This window comes from Glandiceps talaboti, chromosome 17 (assembly GCF_964340395.1).
Source record: "Glandiceps talaboti chromosome 17, keGlaTala1.1, whole genome shotgun sequence".
NCBI lineage: Eukaryota > Metazoa > Hemichordata > Enteropneusta > Spengelidae > Glandiceps > Glandiceps talaboti.
Genome location: NC_135565.1, coordinates 11,311,887 through 11,329,168, shown reverse-complemented (window position 1 = coordinate 11,329,168; position 17,282 = coordinate 11,311,887). Strand labels below are relative to the sequence as shown.

The window sequence follows — 17,282 nt, the reverse complement described above, 5'->3', positions numbered from 1 at the left end:
GAGTTTTCCTACATACATTTTGTTCATACAGTGCAGCTCACATAAAACATCGCCTGAGTGTAAAACATCACCTGAGTGAGCACATCACAAAAGGATCATTCTTTCACAATTGGGGTGCTAACTATGCATTGATGCACTGTTGTTGTTACATCATCAAAGCATCTGCATGGAACAATGCTTGCATCTCTCATACAAAATAAACAGCACTTTATGCACACAATGCTTTGTGACTTAGTAATAATCATGTACTCTGCTATCTTGCAATGTGAGATGCTGATGCCTTGTTAACTTGATGCACCGATAATGAGATGCTCTGTGAACACCACAAAGGTGCAAATTGAATACTGTTTACATACACTTATGCCTAAGAGCATTGTTCATGAACTTTTCTAGTATAATGCTTTAAAGATGCAAGCATAGTTCATGCACAATATCCCATTATGCTTGATCAGTACTGTAGCTTCATGCATTGCAATGTGATCAGCAGCCAGGACAATTTTATCCCTCAATTTGCCAATCTGGGACGTCCTCCTGTAATCCTTACATGTACATACAAAATGGCTGTAACTTCAAATCCATCTGAGTTCTCCTGTTGCTTTAGCGGAGTTCCCCACCAACATTACGGTACAATGTATTAGAAACTATGCCAGTTTTACCATATTCCTTCTTTCTGTTACCGGGGTTCCCAAACCTTAAACAAAAACATTGAACACAGAAAGGACTTGCAGTATATTAATAATATTATACACTTACCCTGGTTGGAAGTTAAATTCTTGGTTACTCTGCAAACATGTTGATGTTGGTATTGGAGTATTTTTGTTATAGTGGTCTATATTTTGTTTGAGTGTAACTGTAGTTGGATGTGTTAGCAATGGTTGTTTGGAAGAGATGCTGATTGGAGCACTGGTTTCTTTGACAAGTGGGGCATACGTGACGGTTGGTTGGTTAATGTCTGGAAAGTACCTGTACAGAAATAATGAAAGGAAACAAGACTAGTGTTATCAAAAGTATCCGTAAAACCAAAATTTAAACATTATTTGAGTACATACGCAACGTACATGTACATGTAAGAAGTTCCCTATGCAGCTTTGTAGAGCAATCATAAATTTCAATGGTAATCACAATATTGCATAATCAGGGTTCTCAGTAGCCCTTCCATAGAGTAGTGTGTGTACATGATGCATGTATTTTTCCACTCTATGGTTTCACATAGAAATTTTCCAGGGTTCTCCCCAGGCCTTTATAGAAAAGTAGATTCTATTCTATGGTTTCATCTCATAATCAGGGTTCTCAGTAGCCCTTCCATAGAGTAGTGTGTGTACATGTACTTTTCCACTCTATGGTTTCACCTAGAAATCAGGGTTCTCCCCAGGCCTTTACAGAAAAGTAGGTTCCATTCTATGGTTTCATCTCATAATCAGGGTTCTCAGTAACCCTTCCATAGAGTAGTGGGTACATGTACTTTTCCACTCTATGGTTTCACATATCAATCAGGGTCCTCCCCAGGCCTTACAAGAAGAATAGGTTCCATTCTATGGTTTCATCTCATAATCAGGGTTCTCAGTAGCCCTTCCATAGAGTAGTGGGTACATGTACTTTTCCACTCAATGGTTTCACATAGAAATCTGGATTCTCCCCAAGCCTTTATAGAAAAGTAGGTTCCATTCTATGGTTTCATCTCATAATCAGGGTTCTCAGTAGACCTTTCATAGAGTAGTGGCTTCAATCCTATAATACTAGGGATCTTGCCAAACTTTAATACACTAGTGGGTTGCACTGTATGATTTCACCTACATTGTACATTGTAATAATGAGAGTTTTACACCTAGGACTTTATAGTGGCTTCCACATGTACATGTATATCATGTATGGTGTCCAATCCAAAAACAAGAAATCATTAATACATGTATAACAAAATATGTTTGTTACTAAGATTTCAGTTATTTGTAGGGAGAACTTCACACATGTGTTCAAATGACTTCATTTACATTTTGTATTTGATGAATTCAACTTTAAATTACAACTTACAAGAACCACCATGGCTTTTCAATCAGGCATGGGTGACCATCTGTCTATGTGCCAGTGGACACTACATGTACTTAAAACTGGCCACTAGGTGGCGATGTCATTAGTTGAGAGAAAGTGCAACCAGCGACAAGTAAGCATTTACAAGCGGAAATTGTTACAAAGAGGGAAAGCAATAAGTGAATTGGATAACACTTGGCACAGCATGTAGGAACTACTGTGACTTGTATCTATTACACACTACAATGTATGGTTTGATAACAGTTTTATCTCCACTTTACATCTACATGAAGTGCTAGCAGAACTTGAAATCTGTTTGTGAATGTGACCTTTTAGGTACAGAGGCCATAAAACTGTTCTTATCAAATCATGAAATGTAATACAAGTCTCTGTAATTCCAACAGTGAATTATTAATAAGGAAAGGGACTGTTAGAATCACGTCCTGTCTTGCTCCATCTGCTAACTTTTATAGACATGTTGTACATGTGTGTGTGTGTGTGTGTGTGTGAGAGAGAAGAGAGAAAGATATAGAGAGAAAGAGAGAGAGAGAGAGAGAGAGAGAGAGAGAGAGAGAGAGAGAGAGAGAGAGAGAGAGAGAGAGAGAGAGAGAGAGAGGGAGAGAGAGAGAGAGAGGGAGAGAGAGAGAGAGAGGGAGAGAGAGAGAGAGAGGGAGAGAGAGAGTACGGGAACACTAAATTTTGGTGCGTCTCTAGAAATTATGTGCATCAGTGGCATGTCAATTTGACTTAGAGGGCATACTGGTGTGGATGTATAGCTTGGTGTACATAACAGTATCATACATGTAGGACAGGATGTAGTCAATTAGTGGACCAGGCACTAAATGGACTTGTTCCAAGAACACAGTGGGTGATATTGATATTGATAAACAGCTTTAATTTCACCAGCACTATGACACATTCACACATGACAACAATATTATACACACAGTTCAAAGAGTGAACTTTCATATGTATAGTACCATTAGGTATTTGAAAAAGTAAGAATACTTTTCAACATCATCCAAAACCTACACAGTACAATCAGGACCCAAAATTAACATTTTTTTTGTTTGGTAGTCCCCGGTGGGCTACCCATTTCAGAAAGTGGTAGCCCAAAGATGGTGACCAATAGTCCTATATTCCTGAACTGAAAACAGAGTTCCTCTATTGGAAATATAAATTATAATGTGTGTTATTAAAATACTTTCATGTCCGTAAATCTTCCATCCTTGAAATCATCACATAATCAGTGGTAGTCTCAGTCTGAGTGGGTTACCAGCTGCAAATTATGACAAGAATTGGTAGTTTGTGGACACAGTACTACTGCTAATTTCAATCGCTGACAATGTACAACACTAAAGATACTGGTATCACTGTCAATTACACTTGGTTATGTGTACATTACACAGTACAATGCTGTGATCTAAGGCAACATGGGTATCATACATGTATTACTTACATGTAAACACCCACAATTGGCTAATAACACTGCCACCTACATTGTATAGTTCAATTCAGAAAGAGTTTTTTGACTGACGTACATGTAACAAGAAACTTGTTTTTCTTCCACAGGCTTTGTATTTGTCTCTCCCAGACTTCACACAAACACACACATGACACAAGTCGTAGTACATGTACATTGTATAGCAAAAAGCCTTGCCTGATTGCAGTATCGTTGGGCCATGCACAACTTCATTGAACGGTACAAGGAAATTTGAAAAGCCATGAAACCAAATTTGCATGTACATGTATGTACAGTGCACACTTTTGGCCATTTTACCTTGCGTGACAATTATCCTAGCCTGTGTATTAATCCTCTTAGTATGCAACAACAATATGCTCCAGAAAACAAAACGAGTAAATCTCAAACAACAATCTAGACACAACATTAGTATCTAGAATCTTAGATAATGACATTGTGTTGTTACTATAGAAACACTTCTCTAGACTCTCTAGCTGATTCCCAGGCATCTGATAGGCTCAAGATCCTGGTATTAAAATGTCCCCCAAATGCAGATACATGTATGCTACAAGCAGTAAAGTGAGGTAAATTCTGCAAAGAGTGGGCAGCTTTGCATACATGTACATGTACATGTACATGTATGTTAATTTAAACCCATGGTTCTCCTATATAAATTGAACACTCCCCATGAAAGGAAAAAAATGGTGAAAAGATAGGGAGAAATTAAATTTACTTAGAGAAGTCATTTGTCAATATACATACACATGTACAGCCATTTGGGAGCAAATACATGGTAGTCACATAAGATTATTGCTAACTCTGAGTCCTGTAAAGCAGATGGCGGTTTAGCTAGCTACATATGTAGTTACCAACTATTCCTCTACCTAATAAATACATGTACCTCTAGCTACAACTACATGTAAGGACAAAAAAATCAAGAATTGTTTCTAGTCTGCACACGCATCACAAATACCCTTACGTCGGTCTTTTTTTGTGCTTGTCCAGCCCTAGACTCTCTTACAGCCCTCGGAGCTTCGCTTTACTAAAATTAAAGCTAAACGAATTATTTTGTATGTACCGATGCCAGCTAATTAACCGTACTCGAGTAGCCTTGTACTGTGCGCCCTCATCGACCATGATAGAGATAACCATTCGTTGACATGTGACTGCGATTCGCGAAAATACAGAGCGTCGCAGTCACAAGTCAACATATATCTCTATGTGGTCGATGAGGGCGCACAGTACAAGGTTGTTCGAGTACGATGGCGTACGTTATGTAGATGGTATTGGTACATACAAAATAATTCATTTAGCGTCGATTTTAGTAAAGCGAAGTTCCGGGGACTGTGAGAGAGTCTAGTCCAGCCCATGCAGTCTGCAGATTCGAGGGGACACACAAAAATAACCCTCCCTACTTCAGTGAAGACAACTGCAGAGCCAATCATGAACAAGCAAATTACATCTGTCCCACAAACACACTTGCTCTAAAGTACTAAATAAAAAGAACAGTAACTGCAATAAATAGTAGATTGAGTGACAGGTTTGTTTTAAAAGAGAAAAACAAAATTGTGTTGTCGAACCACCGTATGCAAACTGTCCTGACCAGAAACAATTCTTTCTTTTTATTGGCCTAAATAACAATTACTTGGATCTTGAAGACAATTATCACAAAACAGCTGACTCATGCTCCACTATTGTCCCAAGAAAGTAACCATAGAGGAGTGTGAAAGGTACAAAATAATATGGCGTGAAAATAAAATTGACTTCCATTATTTGCAAACAAAAACCATTGGGTGGAACTTACTATGCTATCATTTACATTGTATTTATAAACCATCCAACAGGCATTGCTCAATAACAGGAGGAAGGTTCAGTGTCAGTGCAGGAAATAACCTGAGTACCTGGGGAAAACATGCATTGTTCGGTAGAGTCAAACTGAACGATACTCTTCTTAGCTTACTTACAGCGTGGTAAATTTAATCAAACCCTGAATGGGTTCGAATGGAAGAGGCAACTTGCAGTGTGCCCTCTAATGATAGCCAAATTTTGTTGTTGTGAATTAAAATGAGAAAAACTGGGAATTTCTCAGGAGTCACCACATAGTAAGAGATAGGAGAACACCAAAGTTTGATGCGTCACTAGAAATTGTGTGCGTCAATGGCGCATCAAATTGGCTAATAGATGGTACACACTGGAGGTAAGTGGTTTATCCAGTCAGCCATCACATGCTAAAAATCACACAAAGAGTAATACTCTGAACTAGACTGAAGAATTGTTATTGTTGGTTCTTCTGTTAACCATAAACTAAGTATCAGATGATTAGGCCATCCATACTTAACTCTATGTTTCTCTGACCAACCCTATATTTCTTCATTTTGGAAAAAAAATGACGCCCTCTATGGCAGGATTTGAAACAATTAAAGCATCACTAATTGTCACCTGGCAACCACGAGCACATATCTCAGCGAAAATTGTCATTCATTGCTGAAATTTGCGAAATTTTATTGACAAAAATGTTACAAAGTTTCCTTCTGACTTTAGTTGTCATTTCTATGTCATTCTTAAAATAGTTCAAGTATAATTGTAAATTGAGAGTATCATTCACTATCATGTTCTCATACACATCTTTTTTTTTTTTTTTAATTTCATTTTCAAACGACCAACTGACCAATCACTTTTACATCCCATAACAGTAAAAGTAAGTCATTTTCTGTATGTACCACAATCGTATATATCAGGTGTAAAAGTATACTGTTTCATTTGCTAATTGACCACACTAGAAAGGCCACATGCTAGGCTTGTACATGTAAATACAGCAATTGGAACAGTATACTTTTACACTTGATATCAATGCTATAAATGAGTGTAGCACATAGCGAAAGTGCTTTACTTCAGTGTTACTCATTGTAAAGTGTTACCATGTGAAACATAAAATTAAGTGGGTGCCCTTACAAGTTACAGGAATGTACACAATCATGGCTCTCTCAGTCAAACCCTAAATATAAATGTATGTCCAAACTGAAAATTACCAAAAAAATGTACTTTACAATGTACATAATTATTTAACTGTTCACAACAATATTTCAATATGATGTATGAATTACAATATGTACAGGATATAGGAACAGATTTACCTAAACCGTTATGAAAACATTATAAAAGCTATCAAGATATTAGATGTCTACATAGCAAACAAAACATGTCTAAAACTAACAATATGATCAATTTTACTACTTATGTTAACCTTGACCTCAAGGGTTAATGAGGTCAAATTCACTTCTCTATTGAAATCAGGTTAGGTACGTGTACACCTAATTTATTAGCATGTATTTATAGTGTCAGGTTAAAATTTTATAGCTTTGAAAATACAGGTATGAGACACAATTAAGATGTATGTAGTCATGATATGTTTGAGCAGTGACGCTGTACTATGTAGCTACAACTGGAATATTTTATCGGGAATGAAAAATACACTGAGCTTGAGTCAAATTTTTAGTATCCTGACTGCAATCTTCACAACCAATCAAGTTAAATCAAATTAGTTAATCTTAAGTTCTAACAATCTTAACAAAGGCCTAATAAAAAATATGATGTGGTTCCGATTACACTCAATTTTAGAGTAGGTGGGGGTAGGTAGCTTCTTTATTTTAATTTTATTATATATTTTTTTCATGTGTGAGTTTCAAGTTCATGTTTTCCATTCTTTTCCAAATGGTCTCTGTGTTATTTACTTCTTCCCATCAGATGTACAGCCATTACAAATTGGAAGAACAGTTTTATATTGTCTTTTTAAGTTGATGGATGTCAGTTTCCGCATCCACTATTTCTCGTGAGACTTCACAATTTTTGTGATTTTATCATTTTTTCCTCAATTACGTGAAAAAAGTTTACAATGTAGGGTTGGCTGTGAAAAGCTAGGTGGTGTTGGGTAACTGTTTTCAGTTTAGGAATATGTGACTGCTGGAGTTACAGTCCTTGGGTTACCACTTTCTGAAATTGGTAGCCGACTGAGACTACCAAAAGGAAAAAGTTAATTTCAAGCGTGCCTGAACAGTACTGGATCCCCAGTGAGTAAATGTATTTGTATATATAGTTAACAATACACTTATGGTACAATAAACTCAATCAAACTGATTTTTGAGTTCACTGTGACCCCAAAATCAGTGCCCCAGGCTATCATGATTCCAACCTGTTTCTACACTACTTACATGTATAAATCATGTCTAATTACTGTGTCCAACAACTTAATTATTGGAATATTAACAACCTTCAATGAATACATTGACTGTTGGTTGTTTTGATCAAAAATATAATACAATTTACTTCAGTTACAGCTAAGCACATGCTAAATGGGCAATAATGGTAAATTATCAAATTATGGGTAATCAATCAATCAATAGATACACTTTCACATATAGACAATTTCCCCTGAACACTTTATAAAGTTGCCCACTATAACAGAGCCTAAATTCAGATATGTAATGATACTAAACTATTAGTAGGAACTTGTGTACAGTAGTAACTGCAGTGTGAACTCTAACTTAACCAATTTGAAGTGCCACTGACACGCACAATTTCTAGTGATGCACCAAAATTTGGTGTTCCCTTATCTCTTACTACGTGGTGGTGACTCTCAAGAAGTCCCAGTTTCTATCATACTGACTAACAACAACAAAATGTGCCTATCATTAGAAGGCCCACATTTTCATGCCTTCAAAAATATCCCACATTTCAAAATACCTACAATACCAAGTCTGTAAGGTATGCCGCGGCAGGGCGCCCTCACACATTGGTTAACCCCCCTCCTCTGTACGTCAGTAAGTCTGAAGAGAGGAGGGTGGTGAGGGCAGAGCGACAAGGTGCATCTTTCAGACAATATGTACTATAATTCAATCACAGATTCTTACATTGGTGATATCTTTAGTTGAAGTCTAACTTTTTCTATCTCTGATAGCAAAACTGTTTTCCAAGTTCAAATTTAATATCTAATCTAAAACCTTTAATTTTAACCCTTGCATTGCAGTGCTGAATACCCGCTTGGAAGTACTCTAACAGGTACATGTAAGTGTTGAGTTGAGAACTGTGGCCGGTATCATCCTGACCACATTCACAATTAATGTTGCATATTGCGGGAAGAACGCTTCATACAATCTCTACCAGACATCAGACACCATGCACCCTAGTACTTGGTTTCAACCAATGCAGTTGTCCTTCTTGGAGGTCACTATCACAGCCTCCTTGAAAGAATCAAATTAGCATTACAGGAAAGTAAGGAGGTCAGAGACACTTTAAGTAGGTCAGAGGCACTTAATTTATATGTCTGACATCATTACCTTTGTCTCTGCAATGATCGCATAACTTAGTTTATCCCATTCACAACTTTCTTCAGTGTTTTTGCGAAGGTCTGGGAACCCCACAAACAAAAAAGGGGTGAAATCTGGTAAATAACATACTTCCAACAAAATATATACGGTCGTACCATAATTTTGATGGGACCTCTTGTAAAAATTAAATGACTGAGAAACTTGAGTAGATATTACTTACTTAAATAAGGCTTCATTTGCATTGACTGGGTTGTCTACAATGGGTCAGTCACAGGAGTGTCTGATAACCTTAGTGACAAGAGTACAGACTACTAGGAGATAATAGTTTCTACAGTTCTATATACAGTGATCACAAACCTTGGTTAAAGCATGGCGGTTTAAGGAGGAGGTATATACCTCCATGGTCAACCAGGGCTCGAAATTAAACAGTAGTACCATGTTCACAGACTACCAATTTTAGTCATGGGGCTACCATAATATTTGCAGCTGGTAGCCCACTCAGGCTACCACTGATTATGTGATGAAGATGGGAGATTTATGGACATGAAAGTACATTGATAACACACATATTTCCAATTGAGGAAATGTGTTTTCAGTTCTGGAATAAGGGACTACAGGTCACAATCCTTGGGCTACCACTTTCTGAAATTAGTAGCCCACTAGGACTACCAAAGAAAAAAGTTCATTTCACGCCCTGTCAAAGGATGTGATATTTTCAATGATCTCTAGACAAACGTACTGTGGTATTACCTTTCCATTGTCTTAACAAAACACAGTTTGTTTATCTAATGACAAACCATTGCCCCAGGACCAATCTGAAAGTTCACACGTCATATCTCACTGGAGAATACATTATACTTTCTCACAGAGGTCCAATACTCAGACCAAACACTTGCCTTACTATTTTTTGGTGAATTAATTCCTTTTGTTTTCCATTCGAAGGATTGTAGAAAATGATTAAGTCAACCTAGTCCCCATAATATATTAGTTTAACCTTGTTGTTTGGTATTGGAAGGATTACACCATTATATTAACATGGGTGATGACAAGCTAAAATATTTTGGTCAACCCCCCCCCCCCCCCCCCCCCAAGTCCATATGCATGTTGGTTGATCCCTGTTGCTTATAGTATTGGAAGGAACCAATGTACATATAGACAAGGTGAGGTGAGGTGGGGTGGGGGGGGGAAGGGTGGGGGTGGGTTCTGACTAAGATAAATGATACTTACAAATCGGGCTCATCTTTTGTTATAAAATCTTCTAGCTCCCGGAAATCAATGTCTTGTATATCACTTGGTCCCAAGCCACCTGGAACAAAAAATACAAAAAATAAATGAATAATAATTAACCCAATTTTCGTAAAGTGAACCACTCCTTTTTCCCTAATAGCCCGTGTGACTTAAGTTTAATAGTACATAATGAATAAATTATGTTACTGATGACTACAGTGAAGGCCACTGATGCATATTAAGGGCCATCACTATGAAATACATGTAGATTTGCACTACATGTTATGATGTAGCCACACCTAGAACATATTTTGCAACTGTATTGCTGGATACAACGACTTACTTACTTCTGATATCGTACACACTGAACAGTTTTGAATCACCTCAGTGCAGTAAAATATATTTGTGCAGCTGAAAATTTTTTTTGTGTGATTCTGATTTTGCTCAATAGGCGGGGAAGGTATATATTTAATTAGTCTGTACTGGAGATACATTGAAGAATCATTCTTATATTCAGGAGGAAATAACTTTTTATAGAGCTGTGCCAGACAACTGATTTTCTTCACTCCTTCGCTTTCAGATTTTAACCCAAATTAGTGTGTTCTCCAATGATTGACATTTTATTGGGGTCAAAATGATAGAAATTGAGTTTTTCTTGCAAGTCACCACATAGTAAGGGATAGCGTATTACCAAATTTCAGTACGTCACAAGAAGTTCCTTTGCATCAAGTTCAATTTTTTTTTTAATATATATGTTTTTTCACGTGAATGTCTAGTTCAGGTACACGTAGTTATGTCTTCTGTTATTTTCCAAACATCTACAAATGGTCTCTGTGTTATTGGTTTCTTGCCACCCGATCATAAGTATAGACATTAGTCATGGAGTCATAAATAGATGGTGAATGCTTAGCATGACCAGCTTGGAATCTACAGGTTGCAGGTTCGAGCCCCGTCGCTGCCTGCTGTTTGTTTCTGAGTGGCTAAAGTCAAATGGCAAGATTTGAACCATGACTGTGCCTCAGTCAACCCAGCAGTACAACTGGGGACCTGGTAGGATGTAGGTTGCAATGTGAAGGTTTTAATCCTATGCGCTTAAACGGCTGTAATAGATTGCATGCTCCCCGGGGAGTTGAGGAAGACTAAAGGGCCGTTGTGCCGTTCTGATCCGAGCCAGGGGTAATAATTGTAAAGCACTTTGAGCACAGAGTGGGAAAGCGCTATATAAGAACCCAACATTACTATTATTATTATTAATTACAGATTGGAAGACAGTTTAATATTGTCTTCCTAAGTTGATCTCAGTTTCCCCATCAACTATTTCTTGTGAGACTTCACAATATTTTTGCAATTTTATTTTATTTTTTCTTAAATATGTTAAAAACTGAAACACCAGGTGGGGGTCAGGTAACCAGAACCAAGCCATTTTTTTTAAGGCCTAATCATTATGACTCATTAGTTACACATGTACTCTGTGTTATGTACATGTAGTTAAAACAGACACCCTGGAAAAGCAATATTTGTGGGCACATTTAAGTAATCATACATGTAATATATATATTAATAATGCAATCATATTTATCAGGATGAAATCCCCTTTATGTTTGCATTTGTGACAGACTATGGACAAACTATACATGTACAATGTACAGTTGATTCCAAGCTGTTACCTTGGCTTGCATTGATCACTCAAATTCAACAACCATACGCCTCTGTACATGTAGGTACAATCCAACTGAATTTCCCAGTCACTTTACCAGGGCTGTTCCAACAAAATGCTGTTAAAACATACAGAAAGCTCACTATGGCAATTTTATCTGATTTCCCCCTCTCTTCTTAAAGTCAAATTTTATTAAAAATACTGACAAGAAACCAGCTCTACTGTAAATATCACTGAGTAGCCATTGAAATTCTAAATACTGGTAAAACTGGTGACAAATGCTGATATGATATACTAAAATATTAGTATATTATCTATATATATAATTACTTCAAATTAACTTCAGAAACTCAAATACAGCTTAGGTGCCCTAGTGTTAACTTACATTTTGTAAATCAGGAATAAACCATAGTGCCTGGAGAAACATGTGTTGTTCAGTAGTGCCTAAATGAGCATTACCCTTCATACACATACAGATCTGGGAAATTTCAATCAAATCAGTTACCCAGCCAACTCAAAGTGGGTTCAAACCCGAACTGCAGGTACATGTATAAGACTCAGAGGAACACAATTCACTTGGATGCCAACCCAGAAAGAAAGTCCAGAAAAACAATAGCCCTGTCCATATCTGATCCACATCACTTTAAACCGCATCGAATCCACTTTCCGTCTACACTAAAAAAATGGAAGATGGGTTTGATTCGAATTATATTAGCATACCTGTCCACACCTATCAGCTTCGATTCCGGTTACTTAATGTCAAACTAATTTACTTGAGTACACACCTGTCCACACCAAGCCTACCTGATCACGATCTGATTTGAATTACTTTGATCCGGATCGAAACCACCATCCAGGGTAGCCTTTGATCCGGATCAGTTAATTCGAATTAGATATGAATTAACCACAAATAAGGACAGGTAAATTAAATTAGATCTGGATCACATTTTGTAGTATGGGCAGCCTTAAAGCTTAGTATCAGATTAATAATAGCCTCTACATTTTTAATGTAAGTTTCATTGCTAAATTATACAAAATTCAGTATGGTTACTATATTGAAGTTCAGCTTATAAAGAACACATATCTAATAAATGAATAACTCAAAAGCTGACTCACTGTATATATGCACAAGCTATGTTACTGTTTTTGGAAATAATATGTTGAATTTAATTAAACACATGTACCCTGCTGTTCTGTACATGCACGTCACTACAACCCTGGGCTAACGTACATTGTATGTCACAGTGCTTATGAGTCTAAATATTCCAAATTGCCATTATATTTCCAAATTTTTCATAAATTATACTTGAGGGGGTATAATTATCATAATTCTCACTATTTTTCTTCATTCAGTTTTCATAAATATTTGTGATCTGATGGTTTTTCACTACTCATCCAGCAACTTATAGTGACAAGGCACCTCATTTGCATTTTCCTTTCAAGAGTAAGGAAGGACAAATAGTGGGAACAATTAGATGTTATTCTCCAATATATTTTTTTTCCGTTTATTCCTGTCAGCCAAGGAAAATATAAGTGACCTACATGTGAAGGGGCTTTGCCGATGTCGCTACTTGTCTAGCGACTCATAGTGACAACCCTCAGATCATGAGTATTTTCCTGGCTGAATGAAGATAAATATTGGAGAATAACATACTTATACCAGCACCAGTAATATCAAAGATGAATCGGGGAAAGTAATGGCAACTTTGAACGTATTCATTTGATATATTCGGGTCATTCTACATCATGACAACACGCGTCTATGTCAAGACAACATGTGTCTACGTCATTGGTTCTGTGTTGAAGACAAGGGTATATTATATATCCCATATTTATTTATCTTTTGCACCTTGCTGGTGAATGATATAATATGTACTTGTTCCCTCGGGTATATACTAAAGGTGGGAATTACAGGGTTTCACTACTGTTATCAAGTCTAAGCATACATATTAATTAGAGTGATGTTGACTGCTATGTTTTAAACATTTATTTTTCATTTATGAATAGCAATATTCAAACCTTTCTTATTAGTTATTAACTTCCATAGTGAGTTCACACATGGGGTTGTCTTCAGTTGTAATACAATAGAATCTAAATATAGCATCTCTTTGTGGGACTTTATTGTAAAGGTGAAGTGAATGGGTGGAGTTATCAACATGAGATAAATCTATGATTATTTTCGACAGATTGGTTGTTTCCGAAAAGTCAAATCATAAATCTATCATAACTGTCGTTTCATTTTAACCCGTTATATCGACGATGACATTTTAAGCGGTGCAAAGTACGGTAAAGATTTTCACATGCAACAAGTAACGGAACGAAAATATCTCTCGAGGTCGCGAGAAAATCGCACATTATACTCTGTTCTCACAAGTTTTGACGGTCGTTAAATGTTATGGGTTTGATTATTAGTAATAATTAGACAATAAAGACTCTTAAAACGTAGAGGTCAATGTTTGTCAAAACCAATTACAACGCTATTGTTCGGTCATTTGTTTTCACAGTTACTCTAACAAAAAGTAAACAATTTCTTTATGTACACAAGATTTTCCCCGTGCCCAAGAACTGGACTATCGTATTTTGTCGAGCGGCTAAAACGTATTTCCATAATTTATTTCGTTTTTTCATGTTACTAAATGCAAAGTACAGGTACCAAATTTTGATCTCAACTCCACAGCTATGGAAAACCACCGTGTCAAAATGCATAAAACACGCTACGGGGAATTTGTTATTTAATAGCGGAAGACCCGATGACACGGTGGTAGCCATATTGGATATAATATTTGGGACAGGGGAAACTTTGTATAAAGGTACGAAAGTTCTACTTACTGAAGGCGGTCAGCATATCGCTGTCGTCAATTATATCCATGTCCGCACAAGAAGAACACAGACCTTAGGAAAATAAAGTTATAAAACTAAGATCGCCGTTACTATCCCAGAATATGGGTTGGTTTCCTCGACGGTCTAGTCAGGACGCCATATTCATACTCATAGATTCCGTCAACTTGATTGATCACATGCAAGGAGGCTGTTCCTTTTAGCGCCCCCGCGGGGTTCTCTTGACTTTTTACTTGAATTTCAGGAAATAACCACCCTTGACAATGGCTATTACACAAAAAACTCAGTCTAGGTTATATTCCTGTTCGGTATATCTGAAAAGAATTAGCTGTGACCTTTAATCTAGCTAAGAAAAATGAATTTTTCCGTGCCACTAAAGTTTGCTCAAGTGACGTCATAGTTGATCAAAGGTTCCATCTCTGCCTGGCAGATCGTCATAGTTCAGAACTTCCGGTAATGGGCCGCTTATACTACGAATTCCATCTTTGAAATTATCAACAGCGTATGTTGTACACTTGAGCAACATGGAAATGTGTATTATTTTTCTGTTACATTTTTTATTGATCTTCACAACTATCACTAGGGGCAAAGTTACAGACTGGACATTCACTCATTTACATAAGGTCAGAGGTTATTTATATATATAAATATCCGTTCAAAGGAGGCTTCAGATCCACCCCACAGTTACTTGTGTGAGCTAATATTCTATTCAAGGATGGTCACATTACAAAATGTGTAAATGACGTTATAGGGTACTTACAAATATTCAAAAAATACGGTCACCAGCGTTTGTTGTACATGTTTTGTCTGTATCCTCATTATTGGAGGGTACGAATATTCTTCAAGTTCAATGGAGTCATTTCAGGGGGGGGGGGGTGATATATTGATAATGCGAAGGCGAACTAGTCTAGTTCCTATACAGTATCGTTACCATTAAACGTCCACAGTTGGCATCCAGAGTAAGGGGAACGTTTTACTTTTTATTTTTTTATTTTTACGGTTTTTTTCTAACGGAGGACCGAGAGCGATGGAGCGAATCCACTATATACTAGCACGTACTGTTAGTGTAGTTACTGTTAATGTAGACTACGCCGTACGCGTCCTCTGGTTCAAGCTTAACTGGCCATGGCTTCTCAGTGTAATTCGCTGTTTCATGATCGGTGGGAGGTGTCATAAAAAAAATGGAAAAGTGCCGCTATTTCAGTTCGACAGACACCAACAGTCAATGCCTTCAGGAAGAACATACTTGTTCGCGAAAGTTTTCAATATTTAACTGTACAGCGCCTCTGAACTCTACTTCGTATTGGATACAGGCGCTCTATATATTTTTTTGATTGATTGATTGATTGATTGATTGATTGATTGATTGATTGATTGATTGATTGATTGATTGATTGATTGATTGATTGATTGGTTGATTGATTGATTGATTGATTGATTGATTGATTGATTGATTGATCGATTGATTGATTTTATTTGAATTTGTCTTTATTATAACAGTATTGACCAAAATTTCAAAAACTTTTAAAACATCATGATCAGAACAACAAAAACAAAAATAAGGTAACATGTTGTGAAATCTGTTTGAACTTCAAGTTGAAATTAAAACTTATAAGCCGAGCTTACAATTTATATTGAAAATTAAGATTTGTTCCTAATGTATATAGCGCCCCCAATGGCCGCAGTGATAACTAAATTTAGAACGTCTTGCATGCTAAAACTTGAGTAAAAGCAAGTTCCGAAGTTAGAGTCATGCACACTTAGTTTTTTATCCAGCATATGTTGACTTATTTGAACATTAAGTTAATGTTGCATTTTAGACGTTTATTATATAAGGTATATAGTATTATATAAGGTATATAGTATAGTTATGTAATGAATTTCCACTAAAAGGGGTGATATATATATATATATATATATATATATATATATATATATATATATATATATATATATATATATATATATATATAATTGACTGGATGTAGATAAAACCACATAAAAGTGCTCAATACGGGTAGTAGAGCGAATTATATACAGGTTTTGAAAATTTGAACCAAATTATACCCCTGATGAGTGAGGACTACGCACCTCACGAAACAGTTCTGTAGGGTCTATAGCATATAATTTGGTTCAAATTTTCAAAACCTGTATATATATATATATATATATATATATATATATATATATATATATATATATATATATATATATATATATATATATATATATATATATATATATATATATATAAATTATATATAGTGGAAATTAAAGCTGAAGCCGAGATTTTATTTCGGTATATACCGGTAGCCTCGTTTAAATGATGCTGGGTATCAAGTTAAATTTGATAATTTCACAGGCAACTAGTATAGCGCAGTCCTCAAAAAAAACACCCTTTCATTGTAATTTGTATGTAAGTCGCCATTGTTACTATAGGTACATATGTACAACAACTATTTCAGCACTATTTGTTATATATACCTGCACTGCCGATATGAAAGTGTGATATTAAGACTAATCCTACACTAGGCCAACTGAGTCACATTCTCGATGCTTGTGGCTGTGCACTTTTACGAATTACATATAAGTTCTACCTCAAAATAATGATATTTCACTCAAAAATCACAAGTTTGCTTGTCACAAGTTCTGATCAAAGATTCGATGTGCACTACAAATTGATAAACTCAGATCTAGATAAGACAGTAAAACGGTAGGTTGAAATAGGCAAAGACAGTCAGCGGAAACG

General features: G+C 36.3%; 1 protein-coding gene across 2 annotated transcripts in view; it reads right to left on the bottom strand.

The window, feature by feature from the left end:
• The window catches only part of LOC144447920 (myelin regulatory factor-like), a 53,641-nt gene extending 38,892 nt beyond the window's left edge, over positions 1-14,749 (bottom strand). For both annotated transcript variants that reach the window (XM_078138018.1, XM_078138017.1), the window contains exons 1-3: positions 14,525-14,749; positions 10,039-10,117; positions 754-963 (exon numbers count right to left, since the gene is read on the bottom strand). In XM_078138018.1, coding sequence (XP_077994144.1) covers positions 754-963; positions 10,039-10,117; positions 14,525-14,564 — 329 coding nt within the window. In that variant the 5' untranslated portion in view covers positions 14,565-14,749. The remainder of the gene's footprint in view (positions 1-753; positions 964-10,038; positions 10,118-14,524) is intronic.
• Between the last annotated feature and the right edge of the window lie 2,533 nt (positions 14,750-17,282).